The sequence below is a fragment of the Geotrypetes seraphini genome, chromosome 6 (genome assembly GCF_902459505.1).
Source record: "Geotrypetes seraphini chromosome 6, aGeoSer1.1, whole genome shotgun sequence".
NCBI classification, from domain to species: domain Eukaryota; kingdom Metazoa; phylum Chordata; class Amphibia; order Gymnophiona; family Dermophiidae; genus Geotrypetes; species Geotrypetes seraphini.
The window spans coordinates 34,524,250-34,539,538 of NC_047089.1; the positions used below are offsets into that span (position 1 = coordinate 34,524,250).

Sequence of the window (15,289 nt, forward strand, 5' to 3'; positions counted from 1 at the left end):
TTTTTGTTCAGGTAAACCCATGTTTACTTGCATAAAACATTTAAAAATTGTCTTCTCGATATGCAAAATTGGTTGGAGTGATTTGCAAGATTAACTAACTTTTTTTCTTTTTTTTTTGCTACTTTAAAGGAGTGGGTTGTAATTGGACAAGTAGATGTGGAAAAATTGGTTCAAGAGCATCTGCAAGCTGTATATGACTGGGAGAAAAACTTTAAAGCTTTGAAAGTTAGAGGAAAAGAAGCAGAACGTCTTCCAAGGTAAATTAGATACTTGGATTGTTAATTGCACTTTCATAAAATATATGTCCTGAAAATGTGATCTGTTGGCAAAAGCCTAATCCTTGTGGAAAATCACCCCATAATATAGCAGATCAAGGTTTTGTTAGCGATAATATCTGAGTGGAAGTAGGAATGATATAGCCCCACAGCTTCCAAGGATCCCTGTTTTCCTTATTGTTTTAGGGAAAGGGAGAGCACATCTGGGAGAGTGCACATTTTGGGATAATTTATAAAATGTTTTATTTATAAGGGCCTTTTTATTCATGGTATAGGACTTTTATAAAATTACCCCTGGGTTATATGTGTAAAATTATATGTGGACTAAGCAGGTGTGTACTTTTATATGATCCGCTTATATGTATGGCAGGATGAAGTGTGGGTGGAATGCAGGTGGAGTTAAGATTTATGTGCATTGTTCATAAAATATACAAGTATGCACATACTTTGTAGTCAAAGATTAACTAAGGATCTCTTTTATTTTCATCCTAGCCTACCAACCAGCTCCCTTTGTATGCCTCTTGAGCAGGTGTAAATATCTATAACTTCAGTCTAGGTGCAATTTCTGGTATTAGTATTTTATAAAGACATATAGAGGGGCATTTTCTTTTTTTTTTTTTTATATTATTTTTTATTTTCAAGTTTTACATAAAGTGTACAAAATATTAAAATACAATTGATGAATACACAATATCACTTTTATATCTAATACATCATATTCTAAATATATTTTTATCCCCTCTCCCTCCCCCCACCCTTCTATTACTTTTCAATCAAACATTACATATTGTATATTGTATTATATCATATTATGTAAAAATTATTTTCACTACCCCCCCTCTATGTGTGTCACAAAGAAGATATTGAAAAGAAGAAAAGAAGAAGAAAAATCCTACTATTTATTCATTGCAATAATAGAGGGGCATTTTCGATAGAACATCTAAGTCAGAGTTTGACCATTTTGAGAAAGATGTTCAGAAATTCAGTACAGGCAACCCACAGTTACAAATGCCCGACTTAAGTACGACTCGTACTTAAGAACGCAGTTGTGGCTTCATTTGATTTCACTGAGCAGTATTTGTAGCGACATAGACTCCTGCACGTCTCCTGTAGCAGATTCAGGAATGATGCATGGACACATTAAGAACAGTGTGTGGTTGTGCATTCTGTACCTTAGAGGGAACACTGGATTGATCCTTTTGTCAGTTGGGAACAGAGCAAGCAGCAAGAATCTTAAATCTGCAAGTTCTGAGTTACATACAAATCCAACTTAAGAACAGCTTTAAAAACGTAACTCGTTCTTAATCCGGGGACTGCCTGTAGTAAAAATGTCCATTCAGCCACACATCTATCTTTTTTTTTCAAAAATAAGTTTTAACCCATGGCACATCTATCTTTTTTTTACATTCCCAAATATTTTATTTATTTAAAAACTTATACCCCACTTGAGGGGGCAGCGTGGTAACGTTCCCGAAGCCCATAGAGATTTAAAGGGCTTTGGGGCTGTTGCTGCACGGCTTTGTAAAACAGGCCCTAAATGTATTAACCTGCCCTGTTTACTTCAGGCTTCCATTTTATACATGGGAACTACTATATTTTATTAGTAGCATATGCTGATTATATTAGTATGTGTTTTAGTAAACTAGTCTTTAGTGTGTGTGTTGCTATATGTGCATTAGAGGTAAAACATTAGTAACCTTATTGATTTTGAAATTGAATCTTGCAGCACTATCAAGGTGGATTGCTTAACTATTAATTGCAATCCTGTGAAAACTGTGATTGATGATCTTATCCAGAAGCTATTTGATTGTCTTCTCATATCCTTAAAAAAATCTATCCAAGGTAAATATGTGTGATGCTATGATTTTCAAGCTAAGGTAGGAGTAATTTCTTTGATGCAGAGGATTTATAAGGAGTGTCAAACATTTTGGGGCAAATTCTATAAATGGCGCCCCAGTTGTAGGCAGTGGTAGGCGTCCTACCACAACCAACCAATCAGGGCACAGATCTAAAAAAATAAACAAATCCCGAAGCAGCTGCCTACATTGTAGACGTCTTCGCGAGCCTAGGGAGGCACGTAGGGCTGCCTAAGCTCGCCTAACGCTAGACTTGGGCATGAATTCACCCAGAAGTAGCCTTAAATGAGCTTAGGCGGCCCTAGACATCTCCCTAGGGCCGCGAAAGGCGCATAAAATGTAGGCCAGCAAAATGCTAACCTACATTTCAAATAGACACGGCTGCTGAACTGATCACAGCAAGGGAATCTCCCTGCTGTGGTCAGTTTAGCAGCCGCGGCAGGGAACCCGTCTGTTCCTCATGAAGACTACCAGCAAGAGAGATGCCCACGCCCTCCAGCTGGAACTCCCAAAGCCCCCCTACCTCCCGAATGTACATGGTAGGAGGAGTGTCAAATTCTTCTTGCTGCCACCACTCGGATACATCCCTCGGCAAGAGGGATGCCCAATCCCTCCTGCCACTACCCCCCAAGACATCCCCCGGCAGAAGGGATGCCCAGTCCCTCCTGCTAGAAACTCCCCACCCACTCAAGACATCATCCAGCAGGAGGGATTCCCAGTCCCTTCTGCCAGAAATCCCCCAACACCCCCAGATCATTGGCAGCAGGGATGCCCAGTCCCTTCTGCCGGAAACCCCCTCCCGCCGAAAGGCATGCCCCCGATCCTCCCAATACCTTTTTTATTTGGCCGGCTGGAGGGATGCTTCCTCCCTCCGGCAGGCAGGCCCGCCTTCACAAAATGGCGGGCCTTCCCCTTCTTGGTGCATTGTGGGATGCACTGGAGAGGGGCCTAAGGCCCTTCCCATAGGAGGGGCCTTAGGTGCCTGGGCTAACTGGAATCTTAGGCCTCCTGCCAGGTGATGTCTCAGGGGGAGGGGGGTTTCAGCAGGAGGGAGTGGGCATCCCACCTGCCGGGGAATGTCTTGGGGGGTATCGGCAGGAGAGATTGAGCATTACCGGGGGAAGTATCGGGGGGGGGGGTTCTAGCAGGAGGGACTAGGCATCCCTGCTGCTGGTGGATGTCTCAGCGAGATGGCAGCAGGAGGAATTGGCCACTCCTCCTACCGTGGCCATTCAGGGGGGTGCAGCTTTAGGGATTCCGGCAGGAGGGACTGGTTATCCCTCCAGCTGGTAGTCTTTGCGGGGGGAGGGGGGACGGGTTCTCTGCCATGGCCGCTAAACTCATCGCAGCAGGGAGATTCCTTTGCCCCGATCAGCTCAGTGGTAACCCGATTCTCTAACCGGCGCTTATGACATAGACACCAGTTAGAGAATTGTGGAATTAGGCGGACAGATGCTATTTTATATAGGATGCCTGTGTGCGATTCTCTAAAGCTGCTTAGGCGGCTTCTGAAACTGGGCGTCCTATGCAGAATCTGCCCCTTTCTGTCTGAATCATTTAATTTTGAATGCCATAGAAGCTTGGATGATCTCTGATGCAAACTCTTTAGAGGAAACTTAACCAAGTTGGGTCATCCCTCAATAAACCTTTGCTGCGTGATCTCTGGAGACTCCTTGTTCTTTTGACCACTTTTGTTTTTGTGACTATAATGTTATCTCTGCCATGTGTTAAAAAAAACATTGGAGCATTTTCCTAAAAGCATGTTATAATTTATGCATCTGATATTTTTTTCACTTGGCTGCCAATTTGTCTTTCACATACATCTAAACAGCTCACCTGCATGATATTGATACATTTGTGACTGAAGGCATGGGAGCATTATCTGTCAGACCTCAGACTGTGGAGGAAATTGGTGAAGCCAATGTGCAACATGGGAAATTACAAGCTAAGAAACCAAAGGTACAAAATAATTTTGTATGACTAGTAACAAAAATATTTTCTTTTATTAGCTTTTGTCCTTGTTTATGTGCTCAAACTTTTTTGATCTTTAGAAGTTTCTGGATTTGTATGTTCATTCTGCTAAATAGACACTCCTGTCTTCTGACTGTCTTCTTTTTCTTCTTTTCTACTTCATCTTCTTCTTCTCCTCTCTTCTTGCCTGTTCTTTTCTTCCTTTCCTCCCTCCTTTCTTTCCTTCTTTTCCCTTCTCTTCTCGCGTTTCATAGCAGTTTCCATACTTTGGATCTTTTATAATACATTGATTCTAGTTTTTCTTTATATTGATTATGACTCATAATACTGGCATATTTGACTGTATTATTTTGGCACGTGATCATTGGTTACTTCTCTTTTTTCTTTTGTACTCAAACTGCTTTGTGTAACTTTTTCAATAATAAATAAAAAAATTGAACTGAAAAAAAAAAAAAAAAGAAGTTTATCCCAGGACAAGCAGGCAGCATATTCTTAACGTATGGGTGACGTCACCGACGGAGCCCCGGTACGGACCTTTTTAACTAGAAAGTTCTAGTTGGCCGCACCGCGCATGCGCGGGTGCCTTCCCGCCCGACGGAGGAGTGCGTGGTCTCCAGTTTCTTCGTTTCCGCGGAGCGAAGAAGACGCATGTGCTTTTCAACGGCCGTTGAAAACTCTCAATTTGCCTTCCCGCTCGCGATTTTTGATCCAATTTTGGTTCTATTTTTGTCTTTCGACTTCATTCTTCTAAAAAAAAAAAAAAAATTCTTTTCGTGTCTTTTTCCTTATTTTTGCAGCCGGCCCCGGCGGGGCCTGTTGTAATCATCCAAGCCTCCGGGTTTGATTTCGCGGAGGCCGTGTTTCCCTTCATGCCCCCTCAACCGGGCTTCAAGAAGTGCCAGCGGTGTGCACGCCCGATCTCTTTAACTGACCCACACAACTGGTGCCTTCAGTGTTTGGGTCCAGAGCATCGGGCTGACACCTGCACCCGCTGTGCTACTCTCAAGAAACGCACTCTTAAGAACCGGCAAATACAACAAAATATTATTTTCGGTACCGGTTCTACCATGGATCAGGCCCCGACGTCGACGGCACCGCCTAAATCGGCACCGACCACATCGACACCGCCTGATCCTCCTTCGGGGTCGATAGCGCCAGGTAAGCCGGCTAAGAAGCCTTCCACTTCCCTTGAGCGACCTCCAGCTACAGCGGTGACCCCGGTTCTTCCGGCGTCCCGCCGCTCCCGTAAACGCTCCGCTCCGATCACGGTGAGTGCCTCGTTATCGGCCTCCTCATCGCCGGAGCGTCGAGCAGCACCTATGGTACCGAAGAAATCTAAAGCGGTACCGGTGCCCCCATTGGAGGACCGAATCTCGGCCATCCTCCAGGACAAGCTTCAGGAGCAGCTACAGAAGCAACTCCAACAGCTCCTTCCAACCTTACTGGCACTGCTCCTTCCGGTACCGGTCCAGCCCGAGCTTCGCACCGCTCCACCGGTATCCACCCCCTCGGTACCGTTGAACACATCCATGCCGGTCTTATCTGCTCAGCCTGCACTTCAGACTTGCTCGGCAGAGGACCCTTCCCAGGCCCCAGATCGACGCCGGTCGTCTCGGGATCGGGATCGGCACCATTCCTCCAGGGACATAGATCGACGCCGGTCTTCATCCCCCAGCACCGTATCCATGCGATCTGGCAAGTCCCTTTCTAAAACCCGCCATACTGAACCGGCTATCAGGGACCCAGACCTATGGGAACAATCCCCACTCGGTACCGAGGAGGATACCTCTTCTACAGATGAGGAACCCTCCATGGCTGAAACCACTTCTAAGCCTGAGCAATCCTCCTTCACGAAGTTCCTTCGGGAGATGTCAGCGGCTCTCTCCATCCCCCTTGAGTCCGACTCTAAGAAGTCCCAGGCCTTTTTAGAAGCTTTGGACTTCGACCAACCTCCCAAGGAGTTTCTTAAACTTCCTGTACATGATATCCTCCGGGAAACATTTTATAAAAATTTGGAGACTCCATTGACTGTTCCAGGTGCCCCTAAAAAACTGGACAGCTTATACCGGGTCATCCCTATTCCGGGATTTGACAAACCCCAATTGCCCCATGAGAGCCTCCTTGTAGAGTCCACTCTCAAAAAATCTCAAGGCTCCAGCGTTTATGCCTCCACCCCTCCTGGCAGAGAGGGAAAGACAATGGACAAATTTGGAAAGCGCCTGTACCAGAATGCCATGCTGGCTAACAGAGCCAACAATTACACCTTTCATTTTTCATTTTATATGAAACACCTGGTCCAACAACTTTCTGCTCTAGAAAAATATATACCTGAGCGTAAGGTCCCACTCTTCCAACAGCAGATTTCCAACCTCCTTCAGCTCAGAAAGTTCATGGTGCGCTCGATTTACGACTCCTTCGAGCTTACTTCACGAGCCTCCGCACTGGCTGTGGCCATGCGACGCCTAGCCTGGCTGAGGGTGTCTGACCTTGATGTAAACCACCAGGACCGTCTCGCCAACGCGCCCTGTCTTGGTGACGAACTTTTTGGGGAGTCTCTTGATACCACAACACAAAAACTTTCGGCCCATGAGACCAGATGGGACACCCTCATTAAACCCAAAAAGAAAACTCCACCGGCACGACCATACAGGCCTCAGTCCTCTTATCAACGTCGCTTCTCTGCCAGGCCGCTGAATCCTCCTCAGCAGCAATCTCGCCGTCCTCGCCAACAACAGCACACTCAGGCTCGCTCTCAGTCTCACCAGGCGACCAAGCCTCTCCCTCAGACTAAACCTCCTCAGCCCTTTTGACTCCTTTCTCCAGGGCATAGCCAGTCTCCACCCTTCGATGCCTCTTCCTCAACCTATCGGAGGCCGCCTCACCATCTTTCTCCAACGCTGGGAGGCCATCACATCAGACCTGTGGGTTCTCAACATCATCCGCCACGGATACTCACTAAGGTTCCAGACTCTTCCCATAGATCATCCTCCCGTAGAGTCTGCTTCTCACTCCTCCCAAACTCCTCTCCTCCTCAGGGAGGTCCAATCCCTCCTCCTCCTCAATGCCATCGAAGAAGTTCCTCCAGACCAAAGGGGTCAGGGATTTTACTCCCGATACTTCCTGGTACCCAAGAAAACGGGAGATCTTCGGCCCATCTTGGACCTCAGGAACCTCAACAAGTGTTTGGTCAAAGAAAAGTTCAGAATGCTCTCCCTGGCCACGCTTTATCCTCTTCTATCTCAACACGACTGGCTATGTTCCCTGGACCTCAAGGAGGCCTACACTCACATCCCAATCCATCAGGCTTCGCGTCGCTACCTCCGATTCCAGATACAACATCACCACTATCAGTACAAGGTGCTGCCCTTTGGTCTCGCATCATCACCCAGGGTGTTCACCAAGTGCCTGATTGTGGTAGCGGCTTTTCTCAGGTCCCACAACCTACAAGTGTTCCCATACTTGGACGATTGGTTGGTGAAAGCACCTACATCTCCGCTTGTGCTGCAAGCCACTCATCAAACCATCTCTTTCCTCCATCTCTTGGGGTTTGAGATCAATTATCCCAAGTCACATCTGCTTCCTACGCAGCGCCTGCAGTTCATCGGAGCAGTTCTCGATACCAATCAGATGAGGGCGTTCCTTCCTGCCGACCGGCACCGGACGCTACTTCACCTTTGCCGGCAGGTGCTCCTTCATCCATCCATCCCTGCTCGCCAGATGATGGTCCTTCTAGGCCACATGGCCTCAACAGTCCATGTAACTCCTCTGGCACGACTCCACCTCAGGATACCTCAATGGACCCTTGCCAACCAATGGTCACAGACCACGAATCTTCTTTCTCATCCCATCTCTGTGACATCGTCTCTTCAGCAATCTCTTCAATGGTGGTTGAACTCCTCAAATCTCTCCAGGGGACTTCTCTTCCATCCGCCTCCTCATTCCATGGTCATAACCACGGATGCTTCCCCCTATGCCTGGGGGGCCCACTTGGGCGATCTCCGCACCCAGGGACTTTGGACCCCTCAGGAGCGTCAACATCACATCAACTTCCTGGAGCTCAGAGCCATGTTTTATGCTCTCAAGGCTTTCCAGCATCTCCTCTACCCTCAGGTTCTTCTCCTGTGCACGGACAACCAAGTCGCCATGTACTACATCAACAAGCAAGGCGGCACCGGATCTCGTCCCCTTTGTCAGGAGGCCCTCCGAATCTGGACCTGGGCCATAGCCCACAATCTGTCCCTCAGGGCTGTCTATATCCAGGGCGAACAGAACTCCCTGGCCGACCAGCTCAGCCGCATCCTGCAACCTCACGAGTGGACCCTGGACCCTCCTACCCTCCACTCCATTTTTGCTCGCTGGGGCACCCCGCAAGTGGACCTATTTGCAGCTCCTCACAACCATCAGCTGCCCCAGTTCTGCTCCAGACTCTTCTCCCCGCATCGTCTGACCCCAGATGCATTCCTACTCGACTGGACGGATCGGTTCCTCTATGCCTTTCCTCCACTCCCTCTGATGTCGCGGACCTTGTTCAAGCTCCGCAAGGACAGGGCCACCATGATTCTCATCGCCCCCCGGTGGCCCCGACAGCACTGGTTCTCCCTCCTGCTCCAGCTCAGCTCCAGGGAGCCCATTCCTCTTCCGGTGTTTCCTACTCTGCTTACACAGCAGCATCAGTCTCTACTGCACCCCAATCTGTCTTCCCTCCACCTGACTGCTTGGTTTCTCTCGGGCTGACCTCTCCAGATACCCTGTCTCAGCCTGTCCGTCGCATTCTGGATGCCTCCAGGAAACCCTCCACGCTCCAATGTTACCATCAGAAGTGGACCCGGTTTTCCTCTTGGTGCCTCCTGCATCATCACAATCCCACCTCATTGGCGGTAGAGACCATTCTGGACTATCTACTCTCTCTGTCCGAGGCTGGTCTCAAGTCTACCTCAATCAGAGTCCACCTCAGTGCCATCACTGCGTTTCATGAGCCTATCCTCGGAAAACCTCTCACGGCTCACCCTCTGGTTTCCCGCTTCATGAGAGGCCTCTTCAACATCAAACCACCTCTACAGCCTCCTCCTGTCGTCTGGGACCTAAATGTGGTTTTGTCAGCCCTCATGAAACCTCCTTTTGAGCCTCTTGCTACTACTTCGCTCAAACTTCTCACATGGAAGGTGCTTTTCCTCATTGCCATCACCTCTGCCAGGAGGGTCAGTGAGCTGCATGCGCTGGTCGCCGATCCACCGTTCACTGTTTTTCACCATGACAAGGTGGTTCTGCGTACCCATCCTAAATTCCTTCCCAAGGTGGTTTCGGCTTTTCACCTCAACCAATCTATTGTTTTGCCTGTCTTCTTTCCAAAACCCCATTCTCATCCTGGGGAACAGGCGTTACACACGCTGGATTGTAAACGTGCCCTTGCATACTACCTTGACCGTACCAGGGCTCACCGATCCTCTCCTCAACTTTTTCTGACCTTCGATCCCAACCGTCTGGGTCGTCCTGTCTCTAAACGAACGCTGTCCAATTGGCTTGCTGCCTGTATTGCGTTCTGTTATGCTCGGGCCGGCCTGTCACTGGAAGGAGCTGTCACGGCCCACAGGGTCAGAGCTATGGCTGCTTCTGTGGCTTTCCTCTGTTCCACGCCTATTGAGGAAATCTGCAAGGCGGCCACTTGGTCTTCAGTTCACACGTTCACTACTCACTACTGTCTGGATACCTTCTCCAGACGGGATGGACACTTCGGCCAATCTGTGTTACAAAATTTATTTTCCTAATGGCCAACCATCCCCCCTCCCTCTCTGTTAGCTTGGAGGTCACCCATACGTTAAGAATATGCTGCCTGCTTGTCCTGGGATAAAGCACAGTTACTTACCGTAACAGGTGTTATCCAGGGACAGCAGGCAGATATTCTTACGACCCACCCACCTCCCCGGGTTGGCTTCTTAGCTGGCTTATCTTAACTGGAGACCACGCACTCCTCCGTCGGGCGGGAAGGCACCCGCGCATGCGCGGTGCGGCCAACTAGAACTTTCTAGTTAAAAAGGTCCGTACCGGGGCTCCGTCGGTGACGTCACCCATACGTTAAGAATATCTGCCTGCTGTCCCTGGATAACACCTGTTACGGTAAGTAACTGTGCTTTCTGGCTTTTCCCCATATTTCAGTGAGTACTGAAAAAGTCCTAATGAAAAGGGTTCCAAAATAGTCATCATAAGCTGGAAAACAGAAAAGTCAATAAAAATAACATAGATTAGTGGTCCATTTTCTCATAGCAAGACAGAAAAGGGGCCCAGGTCCTCTCAAAAGATACCTTACATCCATGTCTGTTTCCACATGTAATAAGCATCTTGGAAAGCATGCTGCTATAGCAATAAATCAGAAGAAGCTTCCCCAGCACATCAGAGATATGCAGCCCAAGATCCCCTGCCCAGGTCCCGCTCCCCACCAGACTCTGGCCAGGATTTTCAAAAACCCGCATTAAAAAGCGACGGTATGCTAACGTAGCCGTTTTGATACCAAATCTAAAACCCCAAGGCATTCTTAAAAAATAGCGCATGCAAATAAGATCAGCGGACAGCAGCGAAGATTTCCTACATTTGCATCACTGATGGGCACATGCGCAGAAAAAACCCTTAAAAAAAAGAAAACACACTTTCCTTCTGCCCCTGTGTTGTGATGCAGCACACTATTCTCTATGCTGCATCACAATGCCCCTTCCCTAAAATCCTGGCTGCGACCCCCCCCACAGCAGGAGAGATGCCCACTCTCTTCTGCTGCACTAAATTAAAAAAATCCTGCCCGACCTGACTCGAATGCGCCCTCTCCCCCCCCCAGCAGCAGAAGAGATGCCCACTCTCTCCTGTTGAACTAAACTACCCTGTGCGACCTGACCCGACCGCTCCCTCACTGGTAGTACCCCCCATTCCCCGACTCCACCACACCCCTCCCCCTTACCTGAACAGATGAGGTGGACATCCTCATCGCAGCTGCTGCTGCATCGTCTAAACTGGGTATTCTCCTCCCTGGTGCATCTTGGGATGCACCCAGGAGGGTTCTAAGGCTCTGATTGGCCCGGATGTCTAAGGCCCCGCCTATGAGGTGTCCGGGCCAATCAGAGCCCTAGGACCCATAGGAGGGGCCTTAAACACTGTTGGCCAATCAGAGCCTCAGGCCCCTCCCCGGTGCATCCCAAGATGCACCAAGGAGGGGAATATCCATTTTAGACGACACAGCAGCAGCTGCAATGAGGATATCCACCTCTGTCCGACTCATCTGTTCAGGTAAGGGAGAGGGTTGTGGCAGAGACTGGGGAGGGGTTGAGCTGAGCCACGCAGGGTAGTTTAGTGCAGCAGGAGAGAGTGGGCATCTTTCCTGTTGCCGGGGGGGGGGGGGTGAGGTGCATTCGGGTCAGGTTGGGCAGGATTTTTTTAATTTAATGCAGCAGGAGAGAGTGGGGATCTCTTCTGCTACGGGGTTGGGGGGAGGGATCACAGCCAGGATGTTAGATAAGGGGTATTGTGATGCAGCGGAGAGAATTGGCATCTCTTCTGTTGCATCACAACACACAGGTTTTCTAGCAGTCTCTGCCACTGACCGGCACCCCTGGACCAGTCGCTTTTTTTTGTCGCCTAAAGCTGATGCCGCTTTTTTCTGTACAAGTTCAGATGATGTAATATTGTGTATTTGGTGTAAGATGAAAAAATAAATAAAAAACTTGAAAAAAATATAATCCATCGGAGCGCTCATTTTAATGCTGAAGAGCCCATTTGCATGTCAGTGTCGGAGACTATTAGAAACCTCGCTTAAGATGGTGATAATCCGTTTGTTTTTTGTTTTTTTAATAATTCTTTATTCTTTTTTTTTTTTTAATTCTTTATTCATTTATTTTTTTTTTTTTTATAATTCTTTATTCATTTTTAAACTTTCAACAAGTGTACAATATAAGTAATACATAGATTTACTAACATCACTTGATAAATCTATCAAGATCATAACAAAGGTATATATATCTAAACCCTTCTTCCCCCCTCCCTTTCCATACAATTATTTAATTGAATCAATCTTTGTCATATTTCTTTTTTTACATTTTTTTTTTTTTTTTTTCATTTATATAAACCCTCCCCTTTCCCTTCCAATCATAAATAATGTTAATAAAATGGTGTTTATTCATTACAAAACAATGTCAATGGCCCCCATATTTCATTAAACCTTTTATAATTTCCATTTTGTATTGCTATTGAACGTTCCATTCTATATATGTGACATAGTGAATTCCACCAGAAATTAAAATTAAGTCTTGTGTGATCTTTCCAATTTGTAGTAATATGTTGCATGGCAACTCCTGTCATAATCAATAAAAGTTTGTTATTACTTGCCGATATCTGACTCTTTTTCCTCATAGATATGCCAAATATCACAGTATCATAAGTTAATGCTACAGGATTATCTAATAAAGAATTTATTTGATCCCAGATCGAATTCCAAAAGGCTAATATATAGGGACAGAAAAATAAATGATGATCCAAAGTCCCTACTTCAAGCTTACAATGCCAGCATCTATTAGACATTGAACTATTTAATTTTTGTAATCTAACAGGGGTCCAAAATGCTCTATGCAAAAGAAAAAACCAAGTTTGTCTCATAGATGCTGACAGTGTACATCTTATTCTCCAAGACCAAATTTGTGGCCATTGAGATGCCAAAATTTGATGATTAATCTCAATGCTCCAAATATCCCTAAGACCATTTTTAGGTTTTTTATTAACCAATTCACTAATAACTTTATACCACTGTGCGGCCTGGTGACCCAGAAAATCTGCCTGGAAGCATATAAATTCCATGCTGTATTGAAAATTTAAAGTTTTCCATTCAGGGAACCCTGCCTGAATGGTCTGCTTCAATTGCAACCATTTATAAAATTGTGATTTATTCAGTCCAAATTTATTTTGCAATTGTGTAAACTCAAGCATTTTTCCATTTGAAATAACATCATTTAAAGTTCGTATTCCTGCATTTAACCAATGCCTCCAGACAATCTTAGTTCCCGCCAATCTGAATCTTGGAGTTTAGCCATATAGATTGATTTGTCGATTTACTAATAGGAATTTCAGTTAAATTACTTACATATCTTAGAGTTTTCCATGTATCTAATAAAAGTTTATTTTATTTCTTTATACAATCTGGGCATCTTGATACTGAGAATGTGACAAAGATGTAAAGGAGACAGGAGTCGCCATTCCAAGTATAACCAATCTGGAGTGTATTCAATGAGATTTGGGAGGACCCAATACATACCTTGACGTAAAATATAGGCCTGATGATACCTATAGAAATTTGGGAAATTTACCCCACCCTCCTTAATTGATTTCTGTAAAGATACCAAAGCAATTCTAGGTGTTTTGCCAAGCCAAACAAACTTAATAATTATTGCATTCAATTTTTTATAAAAGCCCATTTGCATGTCAGTGTCGGAGACTATTAGAAACCTCGCTTAAGATGGTGATAATCCGTTTGTTTTTTGTTTTTTTAATAATTCTTTATTCTTTTTTTTTTTTTTAATTCTTTATTCATTTATAATTTACAACAGTGTACAATAAATATCAAACATTGAAAATACAAGATCACTTGAAAATCTACAATTATACAACAAGAAGATTTAACCCCCACCCCCTCCCACTTCCATTTTCAACAAAAAAATACCACCTAAATATAGCATCTTATCATTCATATAAATTATAAAAACCCATCCCCCCAAACCACAATAAAAATTAAAATTGGGAAAAGTGTAAATTATTCATTATAATACCTTATAAATGGCCCCCACACATCCTTAAATTTATTATATCCTTTATGAACTGCCAACGCTCTTTCCATCTTAAACTCATGACATACTGAATTCCACCAAAAACAATAATTCAGTGTTGTACAATCTTTCCAGTTATGTTATTTGTTGAATGGCAACTCCTGTCAATATCTTCAAAAGCTTATTATTATTAGCAGATATTTGAGGCTTAGCTCTCATCAGTATGCCAAATAGAATTGTATCCTATGATAATGCTACATAATTTTCCAATAGCTGATTTATTTGGTCCCAAATAGACATCCAAAAAGTTTTAATAAATGGACAATAAAACAATAAATGATCTAAAGTTCCAGCATCTAAGTGACAATGCCAACATCTATTAGACCTAGAGCAATCCAATTTTTGTAAACGAACAGGGGTCCAGAGTGTTCTATGCAATAGGAAAATCCATGTTTGCCTCATAGAAGCAGACATTGTGCACTTCATCTCCAGGACCAAATACGTGGCCATTGCTGACCAAAATTGGAAAGATTATACTAAATTAAATTATACATTTTGGTGGAATTCAGTTTGTCACAGATGGAGTTCAGTTTGTCACTTATATAAGATGGAAAAGGTGATAGCGTTACAACAAGGGAATATTCATAATTTTAAAAAAAATATGGGGGCCATTGACTAATTATTCTAATGATCAGACATTTTAGCACATGGGTAGAATATATGTGGGGTTGGGGTGGGGAATGTATATCATATGGAATAGGAATATGGATAAAAAGGGGGGTATTTAATTTATCATATAAGAATATTTGATTGTAAATACAAGTGAAATGTGAAAATTGTTTTATTATGTTTAATTCACTTGTTGTAAGATTCAAAAATGAATAAAGATTAAAAAAAAAAACAACCAAAAACAAATACGTGACCATTGAGATGCATTAATTTGATGCTTAATCTCAATGCTCCAAATATCTCTAAGTCCACTCTTTAGTTTCTTATAATAATTCTTTATTCATTTTTAAAACTTACATCAAGTGTACAATTAATAAAACATTTAAGATTAAATACATCATTTTAATTTTCTTAGTATATTCAGATACATAAGTTTATTCCCATCCCACCCACCCATTCCATTCATATTTAATCAAAAATATACAAATACTCTTATTTATATGTAAACCTTCCGTATAATTTAGACAACCCACCCTCCCCCTCTTCCCCCATTTGCAAATATACTTCCAATAGAAAATGGCATTACAGTAGGTTTTCAATGGCCCCCAGATCTTTATAAATTTATTATAATTACCTTTTTGTATAGCAATCCGTTTTGATAATCCGCCGCTAAACTGCATACAGTCTAAACCACCGAAAAACAGTTTAGCACGGCGTTAAACTTTTG

At 44.5% G+C, this 15,289-nt stretch overlaps 1 protein-coding gene across 3 annotated transcripts in view; it reads left to right on the plus strand.

Annotated features, from left to right (window-relative positions):
- The window catches only part of DYNC2H1 (dynein cytoplasmic 2 heavy chain 1), a 499,560-nt gene that overhangs the window by 81,793 nt on the left and 402,478 nt on the right, over positions 1-15,289 (plus strand). For all 3 annotated transcript variants that reach the window (XM_033947955.1, XM_033947953.1, XM_033947954.1), the window contains exons 18-20: positions 130-257; positions 2,002-2,117; positions 3,963-4,090. In XM_033947955.1, the coding sequence (XP_033803846.1) occupies positions 130-257; positions 2,002-2,117; positions 3,963-4,090 (372 nt within the window). The remainder of the gene's footprint in view (positions 1-129; positions 258-2,001; positions 2,118-3,962; positions 4,091-15,289) is intronic.